At 44.0% G+C, this 18353-nt stretch overlaps 1 protein-coding gene across 6 annotated transcripts in view; it reads left to right on the top strand.

Annotated features, from left to right (window-relative positions):
• The window catches only part of LOC121580718 (kinesin-like protein KIF1A), a 58435-nt gene extending 42790 nt beyond the window's left edge, over positions 1–15645 (top strand). For all 6 annotated transcript variants that reach the window (XM_041895717.2, XM_041895723.2, XM_041895722.2 and 3 more), the window contains 9 exons: positions 3778–3839; positions 4328–4473; positions 4764–4952; positions 5132–5203; positions 7057–7163; positions 7376–7498; positions 9415–9607; positions 11542–11660; positions 11874–15645. In XM_041895717.2, coding sequence (XP_041751651.2) covers positions 3778–3839; positions 4328–4473; positions 4764–4952; positions 5132–5203; positions 7057–7163; positions 7376–7498; positions 9415–9607; positions 11542–11660; positions 11874–11913 — 1051 coding nt within the window. In that variant the 3' untranslated portion in view covers positions 11914–15645. The remainder of the gene's footprint in view (positions 1–3777; positions 3840–4327; positions 4474–4763; positions 4953–5131; positions 5204–7056; positions 7164–7375; positions 7499–9414; positions 9608–11541; positions 11661–11873) is intronic.
• The last annotated feature ends 2708 nt before the right edge of the window (positions 15646–18353 follow it).

Here is an 18353-nt window from a genome sequence, read left to right as displayed (position 1 = left end):
AGGAAATATCTCTTGAAGAAATTAGAGAAACAATTAAATCTCTAAAGAGTGGCAAGACCCCGAGCCCAGATGGATACCCTGGTGAATTCTATAAAACATTCAGCAACATGCTATCTCCCTACCTGCACAAAATGTTGGTTCGGGCCAATGAGGATGGAGCTCTCCCATCTACTTTGGATGAGGCGTTTATTACAGTTATACATAAGAAGGGTAAAGATCCGGAAGAGGTAGGGTCATACAGACCAATATCCCTCCTTAATACAGACCAAAAGATTTTAGCAAAAACTCTGGCTAACAGGCTTAGCACTTTAATTGGCAAATTGGTCCATTCGGACCAGACCGGCTTTATCCCTAATAGAAACTCATTCTTCAATCTCAGGCGCCTCTTCAACATTATGTATTCTCAGAGGTTACCTAACGTGGACCTTGCCGTTATATCTCTTGACGCCGAAAAGGCCTTTGACCAAGTTGAGTGGCCCTATCTATTCAAGGTCCTACAGAAATTTAATATTGGAGATGGGTTCATAAATTGGATCCAGCTTTTATATAGGAACCCCTGTGCGAGAATACTCACTAACCAATCAATGTCGCCCCGATTTAACCTTCACAGAGGGACAAGGCAGGGTTGTGCGCTGTCGCCTATGCTCTTCGCCCCTAATTATTGAACCTCTCGCTCAAGCGATCAGATCTAATTCAGCAATACACGGCTATAATACTAAAGATACTCTAAATAAGATTTCCCTATATGCAGATGATATTCTCCTCTATGTAACAGAACCCCAAGCTAGTATTCCAGCTATTCTTGAGGTGATTAATTTGTTTGGTACCTTCTCGGGATACAGAATAAATTGGAACAAGAGTGAATTAATGCCCATACGGTTGCAAAACACCTCCTGGCTAGAACATCTTCCAGTTAAGTTATCTTCAGAAAAATGTATCTACCTTGGAATTGTAGTTACCAAACAATACTCCTTACTATTTAAAGAGAATTTCCCTTCTCTGATGCAAAATCTCAAGGCAAACATACAGTTTTGGAGAACTCTCCCAATTTCTCTGCTCGGAAGAATTAATGCCATTAAAATGGTCTTCCTCCCACAACTGCTCTACCTATACCAGAACATCCCAGTATTCATACCTAAATCATTTCATAAACAACTGGACTCTATTATCAATCCTTTCATCTGGGATTATAAAACACACAGGATAGGTAAAAAACACCTATGTAAATCCAAGATGGAAGGAGGATTGTCTCTCCCAAATTGTATATTTTACTATTGGGCCGCTAACCTCCGCGCTGTTACGTTTTTGCTGGATGACGCAACCCCGCCACCCAGCTGGCTTAGCATGGAGCGGGAGGAGTGTCACCCCTTCTCTATTGGTGCCGTGATTTTGTCACCTGTTAATCTGGAGATGTCACTTTACCATAACAATCCTATTATACATAGCACAGTCCGAAATCTGGAAGCAAATTAAAGTCCACTTTGAGCTTAGACCAATATCATTCATGCTCCCTGTTGCCAGGAATCCCTCCTTTGCCCCCTCTAACCTTGATAACACCTTTGAGCGATGGGGAGAGTTGGGGATAAGTACCATAGGGGATTTATATATAGGAGGGACCTTTGCTTCCTTTGAAGCGCTGAGGGAAACTTATAACCTTCCCAGAAGTAACTTTTTCAGATACCTACAAATTAGAGACTATGTTAGAAAACACCTCCCAACATTTGAGAATGCTAAACCTTCCATGTTTGACGGATGCATAAAAATATGCCCCACCTCAGACAAACTGATATCTCGTCTATATGACGCTTTTCAATCTGTTAGCGCACCCTCTACAGATGCCATTAAGGCAAAATGGGAGGAAGAACTAGGGACTGATATTTCGGTGGCAGACTGGGAGGATAGCTTGGAGTATATCCACACCTGCTCCATTAACTCCAGACATCGTCTCATACAATTTAAGGTATTACACAGATTACACTATTCCAAAACTAAACTGCATAGGATATTTCCTGATACATCCCCTATGTGTGATAAATGTCAGGCTGAGCAGGGTACACTACTCCACTGCTTTGCCCTATGCTCTAGTCTGTATGGTTATTGGTGTGGAATATTTGGGGTCCTCTCTGAAGTTCTGGAGACTTCAATAGACCCAGACCCGCTTCTGATAATCCTGGGAGTGTCCGACTCCCTAAACGGATTAACCAACTCCCAAAAACAACTCATCTCTTACAGTCTCATCTCGGCAAAAAAAATAATCTTGTTGTTTTGGAAAAGGAGGGAAGCGCCCTCTACCATATTATGGCTCAGCGAAGTGGCAAAAACTGTACACTTAGAAAGAATTAGATATATTCTGAACAATAAATTATCAACATTTGATCAAATCTGGCAGCCTTTCCTCTCTTACCTGGACCAGTCGGTGCTGTGAATTTGTACTTTTTAACGCACTCTCAATTGTCATATTTATATATACCTTTGGGCAGCGTGTGCTGGCCCCGACACTCGAGCAGTCGGGAGGGGAATAGGGTGGAATAGGGGGGGGGGGGTTACATCTACCCTTTTTCTTTCTACCTGTCCCTGTTCTGTATGTCGTGTTTTGTAATATTTGTTTTGTGTCCAGAACTCTGGGTCTTGTTGTTCATGTCTGTTCTCTTATGTTTAGATAAGAACTGTACACATGTCTTTCATACCTATACACCATTCTTGTGTGTGTTCAATAAAAAATATTTGAACAGAACCGCCACAGGAAAGGAAGACCCAGAGTTACCTCTGCTGCAGAGGATACGTTCATTAGAGTTACCAGCCTCAGAAATTGCAGCCCAAATAGATGCTTCACAGAGCTAAAGTAAAAGACACATCTCAACATCAACTGTTCAGAGGAGACTGTGTGAATCAGGCCTTCATGGTCAAATTGCTGCAAAGAAACCTCTACTAAAGGCCACCAATAAGAAAAAGAGACTTGCTTGGGCCAAGAAACATGAGCAATGGACATTAGACCAGTGGAAATCTGTCCTTTGGTCTGACGAGTCCAAATTTGAGATTTTTGGTTCCAACTGTGTCTTTGTGAGACTCAGAGTAGGTGAACGGATGATCTCCGCATGTGTGGTTCCCACCGTGAAGCATGGAGGAGGAGGTGTGATGGTGTGGGGGTGCTTTGCGGGTGATTTATCTAGAATTCAAGGCATACTAAACCAGCATGGCTACCACAGATTTCTGCAGCGATACGCCATCCCATCTGGTTTGCGCTTAGTGGGACTATAATTTGTTTTTCAACAGGACAATGACCCAACACACCTCCAGGCTGTGTAAGGGCTTTTTGACCAAGATGGAGTGCTGCATCAGATGACCTGGCCTCCACAATCACCCGACCTCAACCCAATTGAGATGGTTTGGGATGAGTTGCACCGCAGAGTGAAGGAAAAGCAGCCAACAAGTGCTCAGCATATGTGGGAACTCCTTCAAGACTGTTGGAAAAGCATTCCAGGTGAAGCTGGTTGAGGGAATGCCAAGAGTGTGCAAAGCTGTCATCAAGGCAAAGGGTGGCTACTTTTTTGGTTAATACATGATTCCATATGTGTTATTTCATAGTTTTGATGTCTTCACTATTATTCTACAATGTAGAAAATAGTACAAATAAAGAAAAACCCTTGAATGAGTAGGTGTCCAAACTTTTGACTGGTACTGTATATATCTCACTGTATATAACCTCACTATATATAACCTCAAGCCATCTCTGTGGAATCTGACAGTACTTACTCTGTTCTCTCTTCTCTTCCTTAGTAACCGCGTCACTGGAGTGTATGAAGTCAGTCTCTGCCATGTCGCTGATGCCGGAAGTCCAGGTAGAGTAAAGGAATGGCAGAATGCTTCACTGTAAACATGATTATAAACTGGATGGTTCCAGCCCTGAATGCAGATTGGCGGACAGCCGTGGTATATCAAACCATATGCCACGGGTATGACAAAACATGTATTTTTACTGCTCTAATTAGGTTGGTTATCAGTTTATAATAGCAATAAGGCACCTCGGGGCTTTGTGGTATATGGCCAATATACCACGGCTAAGGGCTGTATCCAGGCACTCCGCGTTGCGTCGTGCTCAAGAACAGCCCTTAGCCGTGGTATGTTGGCCATATACCAGACCCCCTAGTGCCTTATTGCTTAATTCTACACAAGCATCTGGGCTGCATGTCATCCAACTTGTGTGTGCAACTGTCAATTTAACAATTCAGTCACTCTATATCTGGAGATACATCTGGCAGTATATAGATGTAGTTGTGTTTTTCCAGAGCTATATATTTGACATTGTGTGCTGTCTTTTTACCCTCAGGCATGCAGCGGCGGCGCAGGCGCGTCTTGGACACCTCAGTGGCGTACGTCCGTGGAGAGGAGAACCTGGCTGGGTGGAGGCCCCGTAGTGACAGCCTCATCCTGGACCACCAATGGGAGCTGGAGAAACTCAGCCTTCTGCAGGAGGTGAGGCCTGGGATTGGTAGGATCTTTAGGGTGGGTGGGGCTAGAATCCAAAGGGGTGGAGTCAAGTGTGATAATTAGTTGAATGAATGAATGAATGAAATAAATAAACAGCCATTGAAATGTGGTCTGAATAATAAATAATCAATTATGGTTTCCAATCATAAACAGTAGCTGTTTTCACAATAGTATTGTGTGGTGGTACTACTCACCAATGAGTCACTCACCTGGATGATGGACAGTGGCCATTTTGTGCCAGAGACTCAGCGGTTTCTCTGTGTGTGTCTCTACAGGTAGAGAAGACCAGGCACTACCTGCTGCTGCGGGAGAAACTAGAGGCCTCCCTGGCCGCGGGGCAGGACGCGCTCTGCAAGAGTGGCGACATCAGCGACTTTGCCAAGAGCCCCATCCTCAGCTACATCCCCGGGGGCAGTCCCGCCCTGGAGAGCCCCAGCCAGAGGCAAAGGGAGCTGGCTGCCAAGGTGACTACAAGTCCCTGGCTTCTATTAGGAACCAGGCCCGGCCTACCTTGGAGCTCCTAATACAACACGTGCTTGCTAGGCCACTTTCTGGTTCTCTCTCGTTTTTGGACTTTTAATGGTTTTTATTATGAGTAATAATAATCAATTTTTCTGCTCCTCCTCTCCTCCTGTGGTCTCAGTGTCTGCGGCTGCTCATGCACACCTTCAACAGGGAGTACAGCCAGGTGAGCAGCAGTGCCAGTGAGAGCAAGGTGAGCCCCAGACCCAAGGCCCTTTAACCCCCTCTATAACCCACTTACAGTACACCGTGCAGGATACTTTTACCCAACCAGCCCCTAGCCCAAAGCACTTTGGATCCCATCAAAACGTGCCCCCTATAGATTCCAGCCCATTCTCACTGATTCCACCCAAGACATCTTCATCCTTTCCCCTCCTGATCCCCTGTCTCTTTCACACACGCAGCCTTTCTGATCATTTAGTTCTTGGTTAAACAAAGAACTAAACTCTTAACAAATAACTGAATTCTAACAAGGAAATACATTCTAACGAAGAACTTAACCTTAAAACGAAATAACTACCTGATTCACTTCATTAATTAATTAATATTCAGTTGCTCATCATCACTCGTAAACCCCATCCCCTGAGGGTGTAAACCCAATCCCCTGAGGGCGTAAACCCCATCCCCTGAGGGCGTAAACCCCATCCCCTGAGGGCGTAAACCCCATCCCCTGAGGGTGTAAACCCCATCCCCTGAGGGCGTAAACCCCATCCCCTGAGGGTGTAAACCCAATCCCCTGAGGGCGTAAACCCCATCCCCTGAGGGCGTAAACCCCATCCCCTGAGGGCGTAAACCCCATCCCCGGAGGGCGTAAACCCCATCCCCTGAGGGCGTAAACCCCATCCCCTGAGGGCGTAAAGATAATCCCCTGAGGGTGTAAACCCCATCCCCTGAGGGTGTAAACCCCATCCCCTGAGGGCGTAAACCCCATCCCCTGAGGGTGTAAACCCCATCCCCTGAGGGTGTAAACCCCATCCCCTGAGGCTGTAAACCCCATCCCCTGAGGGCGTAAACCCCATCCCCTGAGGGAGTAAACCCCATCCCCTGAGGGAGTAAACCCCATCCCCTGAGGGCGTAAACCCCATCCCCTGAGGGCGTAAACCCCATCCCCTGAGGGCGTAAACCCCATCCCCTGAGGGCGTAAACCCCATCCCCTGAGGGTGTAAACCCCATCCCCTGAGGGTGTAAACCCAATCCCCTGAGGGTGTAAACCCAATCCCCTGAGGGTGTAAACCCAATCCCCTGAGGGCGTAAACCCCATCCCCTGAGGGCGTAAACCCCATCCCCTGAGGGCGTAAACCCCATCCCCTGAGGGCGTAAACCCCATCCCCTGAGGGCGTAAACCCCATCCCCTGAGGGTGTAAACCCCATCCCCTGAGGGTGTAAACCCCATCCCCTGAGGGCGTAAACCCCATCCCCTGAGGGAGTAAACCCCATCCCCTGAGGGCGTAAACCCCATCCCCTGAGGGCGTAAACCCCATCCCCTGAGGGCGTAAACCCCATCCCCTGAGGGCGTAAACCCCATCCCTTGAGGGCGTAAACCCAATCTCCTGAGGGCGTATACCCAATCGGCTGAGGGTGTAAACCCCATCCCCTGAGGTCCCATCTTTTCCATTGATTTACTTCTGTTCTATGGAATCTTTCACCCAACCTCTCCTCCCACCCCCCCTCCTCCTACCCCCCTCTCCTCCCACCCCCCTCTCCTCCTACCCCCCTCTCCTCCCACCCCCCTCTCCTCCCACCCACCTCTCCTCCCACCCACCTCTCAGAGAATGGCAGGCTTCTTTGTACCTACTACAGCATGTTGTCTCTAACATGTTTAACCAAAGCCTGGGGCTGAAACACATGTCCTCTCATGAACTCATCGTATTGCTTGATGAGTATCAGATTATGTCATAGACCTTGCTGACCCTCCAAATGCAATACATGGGAACTGTTGATGTATGTATAATGGTGTCAATGTATGTGCGTGTTTGTGTGTGCTTATTTTGTGTGTGTCTGTGTGATTATCTGTATGCGTTGTGTGCTTGTGTGTACGTGTTTCAGCTGTCTGAGATGTCAGCGTCGCTGATGTCACCGACCTCTTCTGGTCTGAGCACGCTAACTCCGTCCTCTACTTGCCCCTCATTGGTGGAGGGACATTATGACATCAGGTATATGTCCTTTCACCTTTCAACTGTCACCCCTCACTCCCATTTTATTCACCCCAGACCTGCTGCTAGACAAGTAGTATATATGCAAATTCATTGATTCTCTTTGTAGAAAGAGCTTTGTTAAAAGGGCATTGATAGAACATTGAGAAAGCACAGAGAATGTTTTGAGAACGTTGAGAGAACATTGATGGAACGTTGTCCCTGGTCTGCAGACACATTGAGCCCAGCTCTGGAGCTTCAACCCCAGACCTGGACCCCTTTAGCCCTGTAGATAGGAAGAGGACCCTGGGTAGAGGCTGCACTTTCGTCCCTGACATCCAGGAGATCCGCGTCAGGTGAGACCAGACCACTCTGGGGCTTAAACTAGGGCTAGACTACTGTACAGGATTCCATAGAGGTCAGATGAGTCATAGTTTGATATTGGGGTGAATGATGATATACACTGCTGCTTGAAAGTATGTGAACCCTACAGGGCAGGTCATTATTTTGCTATAAAATATTCATATAAACATAAAATCCTTATCTAAACACCAATTCTTAATAAAGACATTCCAGGTAAATGACAGAAACAAAAAATATATATTTTCATTGTTTATTTAACAAAAGTGGTTTATTTAACAGAAACTCAGATTTGATTTGTGTAAACATATGTGAACCCCTTCAGTCAATAGCTTGTGGCACATCCATTAGCAGCGATAACATGGACTAAACGTCTCCTATAGCCAGTAATCAGTCTCTGACATCTGTCCTCTTTACAGAACTCAGCCAATTGAGTGAGGTTTGAGGGGTGTCTGGCATGAACTGCCCGCTTCAGGTCCTGCCACAGCATCTCGATTGGATTTAGGTCAGGACTTTGACTTGGCCAATCCAAACACAAATCTTCTTTCTCCTGAGCCATTCTTTGGTAGATTTGCTTGAATGCTTTGGGTCGTTATCTTGTTGGAAGACCCATTTTCGGCCCAGCTTTAGTTCCTTGACTGATGGCCTGACGTTCTGTTCAAGAATCTCCTGGTATACCTCAGAATTCATGGTTCCCTTAATGATGTGGAGTCGTCCAGGTCCAGAGGAGGAAAAGCAGCCCCAGATCTTGACATTCCCACCACCATGCTTGACTGTTGGTATAAGGTTATTTTGGTGGTAGGCAGCGTTGGGTTTTCACCAAACATAGCGGTGTTGATTGTGACCAAAAAGGTCAATTTTGGACTCATCGGTCCAATGAATGGACTTCCATTAACCTTCAGGTTTGTCCAGGTGGTCTCTGGCAAAGTTAAGACGGGCAGTTTGGTTCTTTTTTGACAGCAGAGGCTTCTTCCTAGCAACCCTCCCATGAATGGCATTTCGATTCAGTGTTCTTCTTATTGTTGAAGCATGCACAGTTACCTGAGATGCAGCAAGGGAGGAATGCAAATCTCTAGATGTTATGTTTGGGTTGGCTTTTACCTGATTTATGATTGTTCTTGTGGCTCTTGTGGATATTCTGGACGGGCGTCCACTTCTAGGCCGAGTTGCTGTCATGTTAAATGCTCTCCATTTGTAAAGTATTTGCCTCACAGTGGACTGATGGAGCTAAAATCTTTTTGAGATGATTTTATAGCCTTCCCCAGACTGATGTGCTCTCACTACCCTCGTCCTGATGGCCTCTGAGATCTCCTTTCCTCACGGCATGGTGTGCTTTGCATTCATCTGGATGGGTAACACCAAACGGACCAGGTTTCCTATCTCTATTTATCAGAGTCCCGCCCAAACTCTTTCCTAACGATCTCTCCTTTGATTGATTCATTTGGTAGCTAATTATTTACCTACCTGATTCTGCTTACCTACTTGATTTAACCAACGCAACATGGGGTTCACTTATTTTTGCACCTGCACTAATTCCTTTTTAATTTTGTTTTTCTACTACACGCATTATTTCCTCTACACCAACATATGGTATTGGTAAATATAAACCTGTTATGTCCGATCAAAAAGACTGGTTCTGATTAAAGGAAGATTTCATGGTAAAAACTGAAAAAATCTGTAATTGGACAAGGGGTTCACATACTTTCAAGCAGCACTGTATCGCTGCTAGATTAATTGTTTGGAATCACTATAAAGATGAAAAAATATATATGCAATACTTAAGTTATTTGGATAATAATCAATGTATCGAATGGGCTGTATTTCTACTAAATCAACAATAAATAATAAAATATAATGTTTACTTCATATATAAGTGAAATATAACTGTCCTTCTATCTCCCCTGGGCTGCAGCCCCATCGTGTCGAAGAAAGGTTACCTGCACTTTCTGGAGCCCCACACCAGTGGCTGGGTGAAGCGCTTCGTGGTGGTGCGCCGGCCCTACGTCTACCTGTACCGCAACGAGAGGGACAGTGTGGAGCGCGCTGTCATCAACCTCTCCTCCGCCAAGGTGGAATACAGCGAGGACAAGCAGACTCTGCTCCGGGTAGGACTGACAGAAACTTCTTTCAAATATATCATAAATATATCCAAAATATATTACAAATATACCATATACATTTGACAAATGAATCACTAATTTATTAAAAATATATATGGATATACCAAAAATACAGTATACCACTAATATATTTGTTGGAATATACTTATTGGGTATATTTTTCCCATAAGTATATTTGTTTAGAGACAAATATAAAATTATATACAGTGAGGGAAAAAAGTATTTGATCCCCTGCTGATTTTGTACATTTGCCCACTGACAAAGACATGATCAGTCTATAATTTAATGGTAGGTTTATTTGAACAGTGAGAGACATAATAACAACAAAAAAATCCAGAAAAATGCATGTAAAAAATGTTATAAATTGATTTGCATTTTAATGAGGGAAATAAGTATTTGACCCTTCTGCGAAACATGACTTAGTACTTGGTGGCAAAACCCTTGTTGGCAATCACAGAGGTCAGACGTTTCTTGTAGTTGGCCACCAGGTTTGCACACATCTCAGGAGGGATTTTGTCCCACTCCTCTTTGCAGATCTTCTCCAAGTCATTAAGGTTTCGAGGCTGATGTTTGGGAACTCGAACCTTCAGCTCCCTCCACAGATTTTCTATGGGATTAAGGTCTGGAGACTGGCTAGGCCACTCCAGGACTTTAATGTGCTTCTTCTTGAGCCACTCCTTTGTTGCCTTGGCCATGTGTTTTGGGTCATTGTCATGCTGGAATACCCATTCCCGACCCATTTTCAATGCCCTGGCTGAGGGAAGGAGGTTCTCACCCAAGATTTGACGGTACATGGCCCCGTCCATCGTCCCTTTGATGCGGTGAAGTTGTCCTGTCCCCTTAGCAGAAAAACACCCCCAAAGCATAATGTTTCCACCTCCATATTTGACGGTGGGGATGGTGTTCTTGGGGTCATAGGCAGCATTCCTCCTCCTCCAAACACGGCGAGTTGAGTTGATGGCAAAGAGCTCGATTTTGGTCTCATCTGACCACAACACTTTCACCCAGTTCTCCTCTGAATCATTCAGATGTTCATTGTCAAACTTTAGACGGGCCTGTATATATGCTTTCTTGAGCAGGGGGACCTTGCGGGCGCTGCAGGATTTCAGTCCTTCACAGCGTAGTGTGTTACTAATTGTTTTCTTGGTGACTATGGTCCCAGCTGCCTTGAGATCATTGACAAGATCCTCCCGTGTAGTTCTGGGCTGATTCCTCACCGTTCTCATGATTATTGCAACTCCACGAGGTGAGATCTTGCATGGAGCCCCAGGCCGAGGGAGATTGACAGTTCTTTTGTGTTTCTTCCATTTGCGAATAATCACACCAACTGTTGTCACCTTCTCACCAAGCTGCTTGGCGATGGTCTTGTAGCCCATTCCAGCCTTGTGTAGGTCTACAATCTTGTCCCTGACATCCTTGGAGAGCTCTTTGGTCTTGGCCATGGTGGAGACTTTGGAATCTGATTGATTGATTGCCTCTGTGGACAGGTGTCTTTTATACAGGTAACAAGCTGAGATTAGGAGCACTCCCTTTAAGAGTGTGCTCCTAATCTCAGCTCGTTACCTGTATAAAAGACACCTGGGAGCCAGAAATCTTTCTGATTGACAGGGGGTCAAATACTTATTTCCCTCATTAAAATGCAAATCAATTTATAACATTTTTGACATGCGTTTTTCTGGATTTTGTTGTTGTTATTCTGTCTCTCACTGTTCAAATAAACATACCATTACAATTATAGACTGATCATGTCTTTGTCAGTGGGCAAACATACAAAATCAGCAGGGGATCAAATACTTTTTTCCCCTCACTGTATATATATAATAAATATATATTTATACCATTGATTTCCTGTATCTGTCCAATTGTAATTAATTTACCAGGTACCGTCCTTTTAGTAACTAAATAATTTCTGCTTTTAGACTCCAAACACATTTGCAGTGTGCACCGAGCATCGCGGAATACTTCTCCAAGCCAGTAATGACAAGGAGATGCACGACTGGCTGTATGCTTTTAACCCCCTGCTCGCCGGAACCATCAGGTATAGTAACCCCTAACCCAAACCCTCACTGCCTCAACCTTTTTACCTCATGTGTTCATTCATTGAAACCCCTCCTCAAACCTTTATTATGTAATACCAGGTTACTTAAATCTTCTAGTAAACACTTGTTCAAGCTAATTTCAAATTCAGTGTCTCCCCACAATCATTCTCAGTCAAACATTAACCCTCCCCTCTTCCCCCTCCCTCCCCAAGGTCTAAGCTCTCCAGAAGAAAGTCAGGCCCAAGGATGTGAGAGAGAGGAACACGCGCGAGGGGGGAACAAAAAAACAACACAATCTCAAAGCTCCACCTACCCTCTCCTGTATATAGCTCATCTAAACAGCTCTCCCTGTCCTAACAGTGCTCCATCCTGTCGCTGATACGTCCTCAAACGGCGCTTAAAACCATCCCAGCTGATGCCCTATTTGAAGCCTTTTCCTGGTTACCTGGAACATGCACGGTATAAACTACCCATTGAACACCATTAAGACCCATATAAGACTAACCAACAACCCAACCCTGTGTAGTGGGGCTTACCCCTGCTGGCTGTGACGCTCCCCATTGTAATGTGCATGTAAACTTTACCATTATCTAACAGACTAACAGTCCCCATAGGGTTTAGCAAAACAAAGAGAAACGTTATAGTCTGTAAGTCTTAGTCCGAGTCGTTATCACTTCCAATGTTCTGCTACTTACTACCGTCCCACTCTAACTGTACATTATGCCCCAGATCAAAACCTCTCATGTATTTCTTATAAACACTGTAGACTGATAAGAAAAATAATAATGGTATATTCCCTTTTCTAGTCGTCTCATAAGACATCTCTGTTTCTGTGTGTGTGTTCTCATGTTAAAACAGCATATCCACATTTACCTCATGTTAAAATGGCTGCCGGTCGCATACTGTAACTCATTGTCGTTGCATGTGTTTTGTATCCAGGTTATAGACAGTATAGGATGAACGTGATACAATAAGACTGTGTTTTGTATCCAGGTTATAGACAGTATAGGATGAACGTGATATAATAAGACTGTGTTTTGTATCCAGGTTCTGGACAGTACACAGTGGGATAGATGTGGGGTGCTGTAATAGTTTGAGAATGCAATGGACAGATAGGGATATGATAGGAAAATAGGATTACTCTTTGCCTTCCATGCTTTGATAATGGTGAGTTCACTGTGTTGACATTTCATAGTAACACGTTTGTAGAGTATTAGGCATATTAATACGCCAGCTGCCTGACTTACAGTGGAGAGTAATGTGTCCTTGACTTGTGTGTTTTTACATATTCTTTGTGTATATACATTATTTATTTGTTTTGTTTTGTTTTACTGACCGGTTTTGTCGCATGGCACTTTATTGTTGCGTTATATACACTTTATTCTCTTGACTTGATGTCTGTTCATTTCACTCAGTTGTTTTTAACCAAAGCATTCCTGTCTATTTTAAATAGTGAAGATATCGTCCGTCATGTAGACTTGACAAAATGGCTCCTAGGTTTTAGTGAGATATTAATGTAATCCTTTGTGAAACCTATGATTCTGCTATTGGCCCTGAATGTCTGTTTATAAGTGAAATATTCCACGTGGATACACTAAGAATGGCTCCTCTCCAGCAAGAGGATGTTTATTGCGTTCTATGGTGGTGGGTTACTTTGCGTTCTATGGTGGTGGGTTACAGTATATTGAATAATTTAAAGGAACCCTGTGATTATACTCTATTGATATGTTAGTGGGATATTTTGGACCTTTTTTCCGCCAGTCGAGTTGTGTCTGAAAGTGCATCGTTACGCACCAGGTAGTGCCTCCCTTGCTCCACTTCTCTCTTTTTCCTGTTTTTCATCAAGTCCACACTTTAATATCGTTGACGTCCACCACATTAGCTCAATGTTACATGTATCGAAGCAAGCTTTTATTTACTCTGTTGCTATGAACCTTATATTGATGCAATGTGTCCATGTGATTCTATCCATTTTGACTAATATGTGTACAGTCTATAGACTACACTAGCTCCTTGTGTAAAGTAGCAGCTAACATCCTCGCTTTTGTATAGCTGTTTTACAGCCTGGTGCTTGTATCAGAAACCTATACAGTATGAACCTGTAGATGTTATGAAGTCGCACATCCTGGGGACTTTGGAGGCGGTTTATTGTTGCTGTGACCATACTTTCACACCCAGATGACCACAAACTGCTATCTGAAATGAGAATAGTCCAAAGTGAATCAAGGGGGCACTGCCGACAGAGGTAAAGTGACTCTTCAGTGCTACGTTGGTCTAGCAGCCATAGGAGATGGGCAATTTCTAACTAAAGTTGCCTGTTGTCTCATAGTCTGAGTGTTCTATGCTCTTGTACGTTCTTTTGCATTATTCAAAAACAAGTGTTAGTGTTGTGTTTACAGCAACATCGTGTGTGAGTGCAGCCATGGCCAGTCAGCCAATTGGATCATGTCCTACTGTTGTTCCTTTTTTGTACTGCGAGGTTCGTGTTTTGGTCAAACACAATTCTCCCGTCTAACACACAGTGTTGGGTTTATGCATGCCTTAGATCTGCCAACCTATAGAGCATGCTCAGATAGCCACAGCAAGGGAGCAACATGCAAGTCATGACATTCTCACACATGATGTTCCCTAACTGATGTTAATAAGCGCTTATATCCTCAATTATGAACATGTCCTCTTATATCCTTCCTATAAGGAATATATTGCGTGTGATAATTGAGAGTTGATTGATTTCTGTGGAAAATCTAGTGGTTCTTTATGTTTTCTGGGTTTCATATTGTGGATCGTTTTTTTACATTTATGTCATTTAGCAGACAGCGACTTACATGAGCATTTAGGGTTAAGTGCCTTGCTCAAGGTCACATCAACAGATGTTTGTTTTTTCTCACTTTTTCAGCTACGGGATTCGAACCAGCGCCCTTTTGGTTACTGGCTCAACGCTCTTAACCGCTAGCCTACCTGCTGAACGGGTTGTGGTCATCTTGGTGTGTGTTGTGTGCCATTTTTTACATTGGTCTACACTAGTATGCCACTATTTTGCCTGCTTGAACAATGGAAGAAAAGAAAGCTTTATTTATGAATTCTTGTTTCTATGTGGAGGTGGATTACGTGACTAGGGAATATTAGGGCTATTGAATTGTCATCCAAGTATAATTTATTGTATTTATCACATCATCATTTATCATATTAAGAATGGACTGATCTACTGTAATTCTTAAATCTACTTCTTAAAACTAGGATAATTCTTAAAACTAGGATACTTCTTAAAGCTAGGGTCCTTTTTAAAACTAGGATAATTCTTAAAGCTAGGGTACTTCTTAAAACTAGGGTACTTCTTAAAACTAGGATAATTCTTAAAACTAGGATACTTCTTAAAGCTAGGGTCCTTTTTAAAGCTAGGGTACTTCTTAAAACTAGGGTACTTCTTAAAACTAGGATATTTCTTAAAACTAGGGTACTTCTTAAAACTAGAATATCTGAAGTTCCGTCCTCAAAGAAGAAGTTACAACGACGCATTTGAAGTTCCGTGAGTTGGCTATATACGAATACAGATGGGTTCTGTTATTGATTTGACAGCTTTTTTACGTGGCATTACGTTTCCTGGATCCAAGCATGTGGATCGGCCTCTTCCTCACCCTTCTCTCTCTTTCCCTCACTGCTTGCTAATGACGCCCTATCCCCCTCAGTGCAGCCCTGTAGAGAAACAGCCCTGTAAAGAAACAGCCCTGTAGACTAAACGCCCGCCTAAATGACTCTGCATTGACCTTGACATTTGATTGGCTCTTGTCTTGTCAATAATGAACCTGATTGGTTGTGGTGGGTCCTATCACACAGGTGTAACCCCCGTTCCATAATAACTGGCCTGTGATGTCATCTCAGTGCTCACGTTATCTTTGAGTGTTGGAGTTCTAGTGTCTTCTAATGTTTGTGGACACGTAACAATTTGTCAAAATAAAGTGAAATAAATGTGAAACTTATGCAACATTTGCTTGTGTCCTTTGTCTGGATTTTGTTGTCTGGCATCAATAATTAGCTGAAACTCATAGATTCTACCTTATGCAAGGATGTGCTGGTTTGAAATTTGTACAAAACATTTTATTTTTGGACTTCACAGAGCAACAAAACAACTAAACTGGACAACTATAATTGTAAGTGTCTCTAATGTAGTGCTGTTCAGTCCTGGTCCTGGGGCCCTACTGTATATGGTGTGCAGGTTTTTTCTTCACAGATACCTTTAAAAAAAAGTGCCTTACAATGGGCCTCAGGATCTCGTCACGGTATTTTTGTGCTGTCATCGATAAAATGCAATTGTGTTTGTTGTCTGTAGCTTATGCCTGCCCATACCATAACCCCACCGCCAACATGGGGCACTCTGTTCACAGCGTTGACATCAGCAAACCGCTCGCCCACACGACGCCATACACGCTGTCTGCGGTTGTGAGGCCGGTTGGACGTCCTGCCAAATTCTCTAAAACGACGTTGGTAGAGAAATTAACATTCAATTCTCTGGCAACAACTCTGGTGGACATTTCCTGCAGTCAGCATGCCAATTGCACGCTCCCTCAAAACTTGAGACATCTGTGGCATTGTGTTGTGTGACAAAACTGCACATTTTAGAGTGGCCTTTTATTGTCCCCAGCACAAGGTGCACCTGTGTAATGATCATGCTGTTTAATCAGCTTCTTGATATGCCACACCTGTCAGGTGGATGGATTATCTTGGCAAAGGAGAAATGCTCACTAACAAATTTGTGCAAAAAAAAAAGAGAGAAATAAGCTTTTTGTGCGAATGGAACCTTTCTGGGATCTTTTATTTCCGCTCATGAAACATGGGAACAACACTTTACATGTTGCGTTTATATTTTTGTTCAGTGTACTTGACGATGAGTTGTTTGGTTGACCGCTGCGCCAGTGTGTGATCCAGCCCAATTCAGGGATTAAAGGGCCTTTGTAATCTGTGACATATTGGGGAAGATGGCCTGTTTGTATGTGGAATTATAATTATTATTGTATTGTGTGTGTGTGTGTGTTTGGCTTTAGTGCTATGCCTTATCACACATGTTCTCCCTATAGCCTCACTCATTTTGTTTGGCCCCATCACTGCAAAGCCAAATCTCTTTATCAATCAACAGCCTGATGCCAATGAATGTCTCCAATGCTCCAACATAAAGGCTACCCAGTCAGCCAAGAAGTATTCAATGCCTCTGTTCTGGTTAATCTGACTGACAGGCCTTCATTTATTTCCCCTGCCCTAGCCGTTGGTTCTCTAACATACATACAGTGCATTCAGAAATATTCAGACCCCTTGACTTTTTCCGCATTTTGTTACGTTACAGCCTTATTCTAAAATTGATTAAATCGTGTTTTTCTCCTTCTCAATCTACACACAATACCCCATAATGACAAAGCTAAAAAAGGCTTTTAGAAATGTTTGCAAATTTATTAAAAGTACAAAACGGAAATATCACATTCAGACCCTATACTCAGTACTTTGTTGAAGCACCTTAGGCAGCGATTACAGCCTCGAGTCTTCTTGGGTATAAAGGTACAAGCTTGGCACACCTGTATTTGTGAAGTTTCTCCCATTCTTCTCTGAAGATCCTCTCAATCTTTGTCAGGTTGGATGGGAGCATCACTGCACAGCTATTTTCAGGTCTCTCCAGAGATGTTCGATTGGGTTCAAGTCCGGGCTCTGGCTGGGCCACTCAAGAACATTCAGAGACTTGTCCCAAAGCCACTTCTGCGTTGTCTTGGCTGTGCGCTTAGGGTCGTTGTCCTGTTGGAAAGTGAACCTTCGCCCCAGTCTGAGGTCCTGAGCGCTCCGGAGCAGGTTTTCATCAAGGTTCTCTCTGTACTTTGCCCCGTTCATCTTTCCCTTGATCCTGACTAGTCTCCCAGTCCCTGCCGCTGAAAAACATCCCCACAGCATGATGCTGCCACCACCATGCTTCACCGTAGGGATGGTATTGGCCAGGTGATGAGCGGTGTCTGGTTTCCTCCAGACGTGACGCTTGGCATTCAGGCCAAAGAGTTCAATCTTGGTTTCATCAGACCAGAGAATCTTGTTTCTCATGGTCTGAGAGTCTTTAAGCGCCTTTTGGCAAACTCCAAGCGGGCTGTCATATGCCTTTTACTGAGGAGTGGCTTCCGTCTGGCCACTCTACCATAAAGGCCTGATTGGTGGAGTGCTGCAGAGATGGTTGTGCTTCTGGAAGATTCTCCCATCTCCACAGAGGAACTCTAGAGCTCTGTCAGAGTGACCATAGGGTTCTCAGTCACCTCCCTGACCAAGGCCCTTCTCCCCTGATTGCTCAGTTTGGTGGGGCGGCCAGCTCTAGGAAGAGTCTTGGTGGTTCCAAACTTCCATTTCAGAAATGTTCTTGGGGACCTTCAATGCTGCAGACATTTTTTGGTTCCCTTCCCAGATCTGTGCCTCGACACAATCCTGTCTCGGAGCTTCGACCTCACGGCTTGGATTTTGCTCTGACATGCACTGTCAACTGTGGGACCTTATATAGACAGGTGTGTGCCTTTCCAAATCATGTCCAATCAATTGAATTTACCACAGGTGGACTCCAATCAAGTTGTAAAACCATCTCAAGGATGATCAATGGAAACAGAATGCACCTGAGCTCAATTTCGAGTCTCATAGCAAAGGGTCTGAATACTTACACTACCGTTCAAAAGTTTGGG

The sequence above is a fragment of the Coregonus clupeaformis genome, chromosome 14 (genome assembly GCF_020615455.1).
Source record: "Coregonus clupeaformis isolate EN_2021a chromosome 14, ASM2061545v1, whole genome shotgun sequence".
Taxonomy (NCBI): domain Eukaryota; kingdom Metazoa; phylum Chordata; class Actinopteri; order Salmoniformes; family Salmonidae; genus Coregonus; species Coregonus clupeaformis.
The sequence above is the reverse complement of the archived record's forward strand: the minus strand, read 5'-3'. Positions and strand labels throughout refer to the sequence as shown.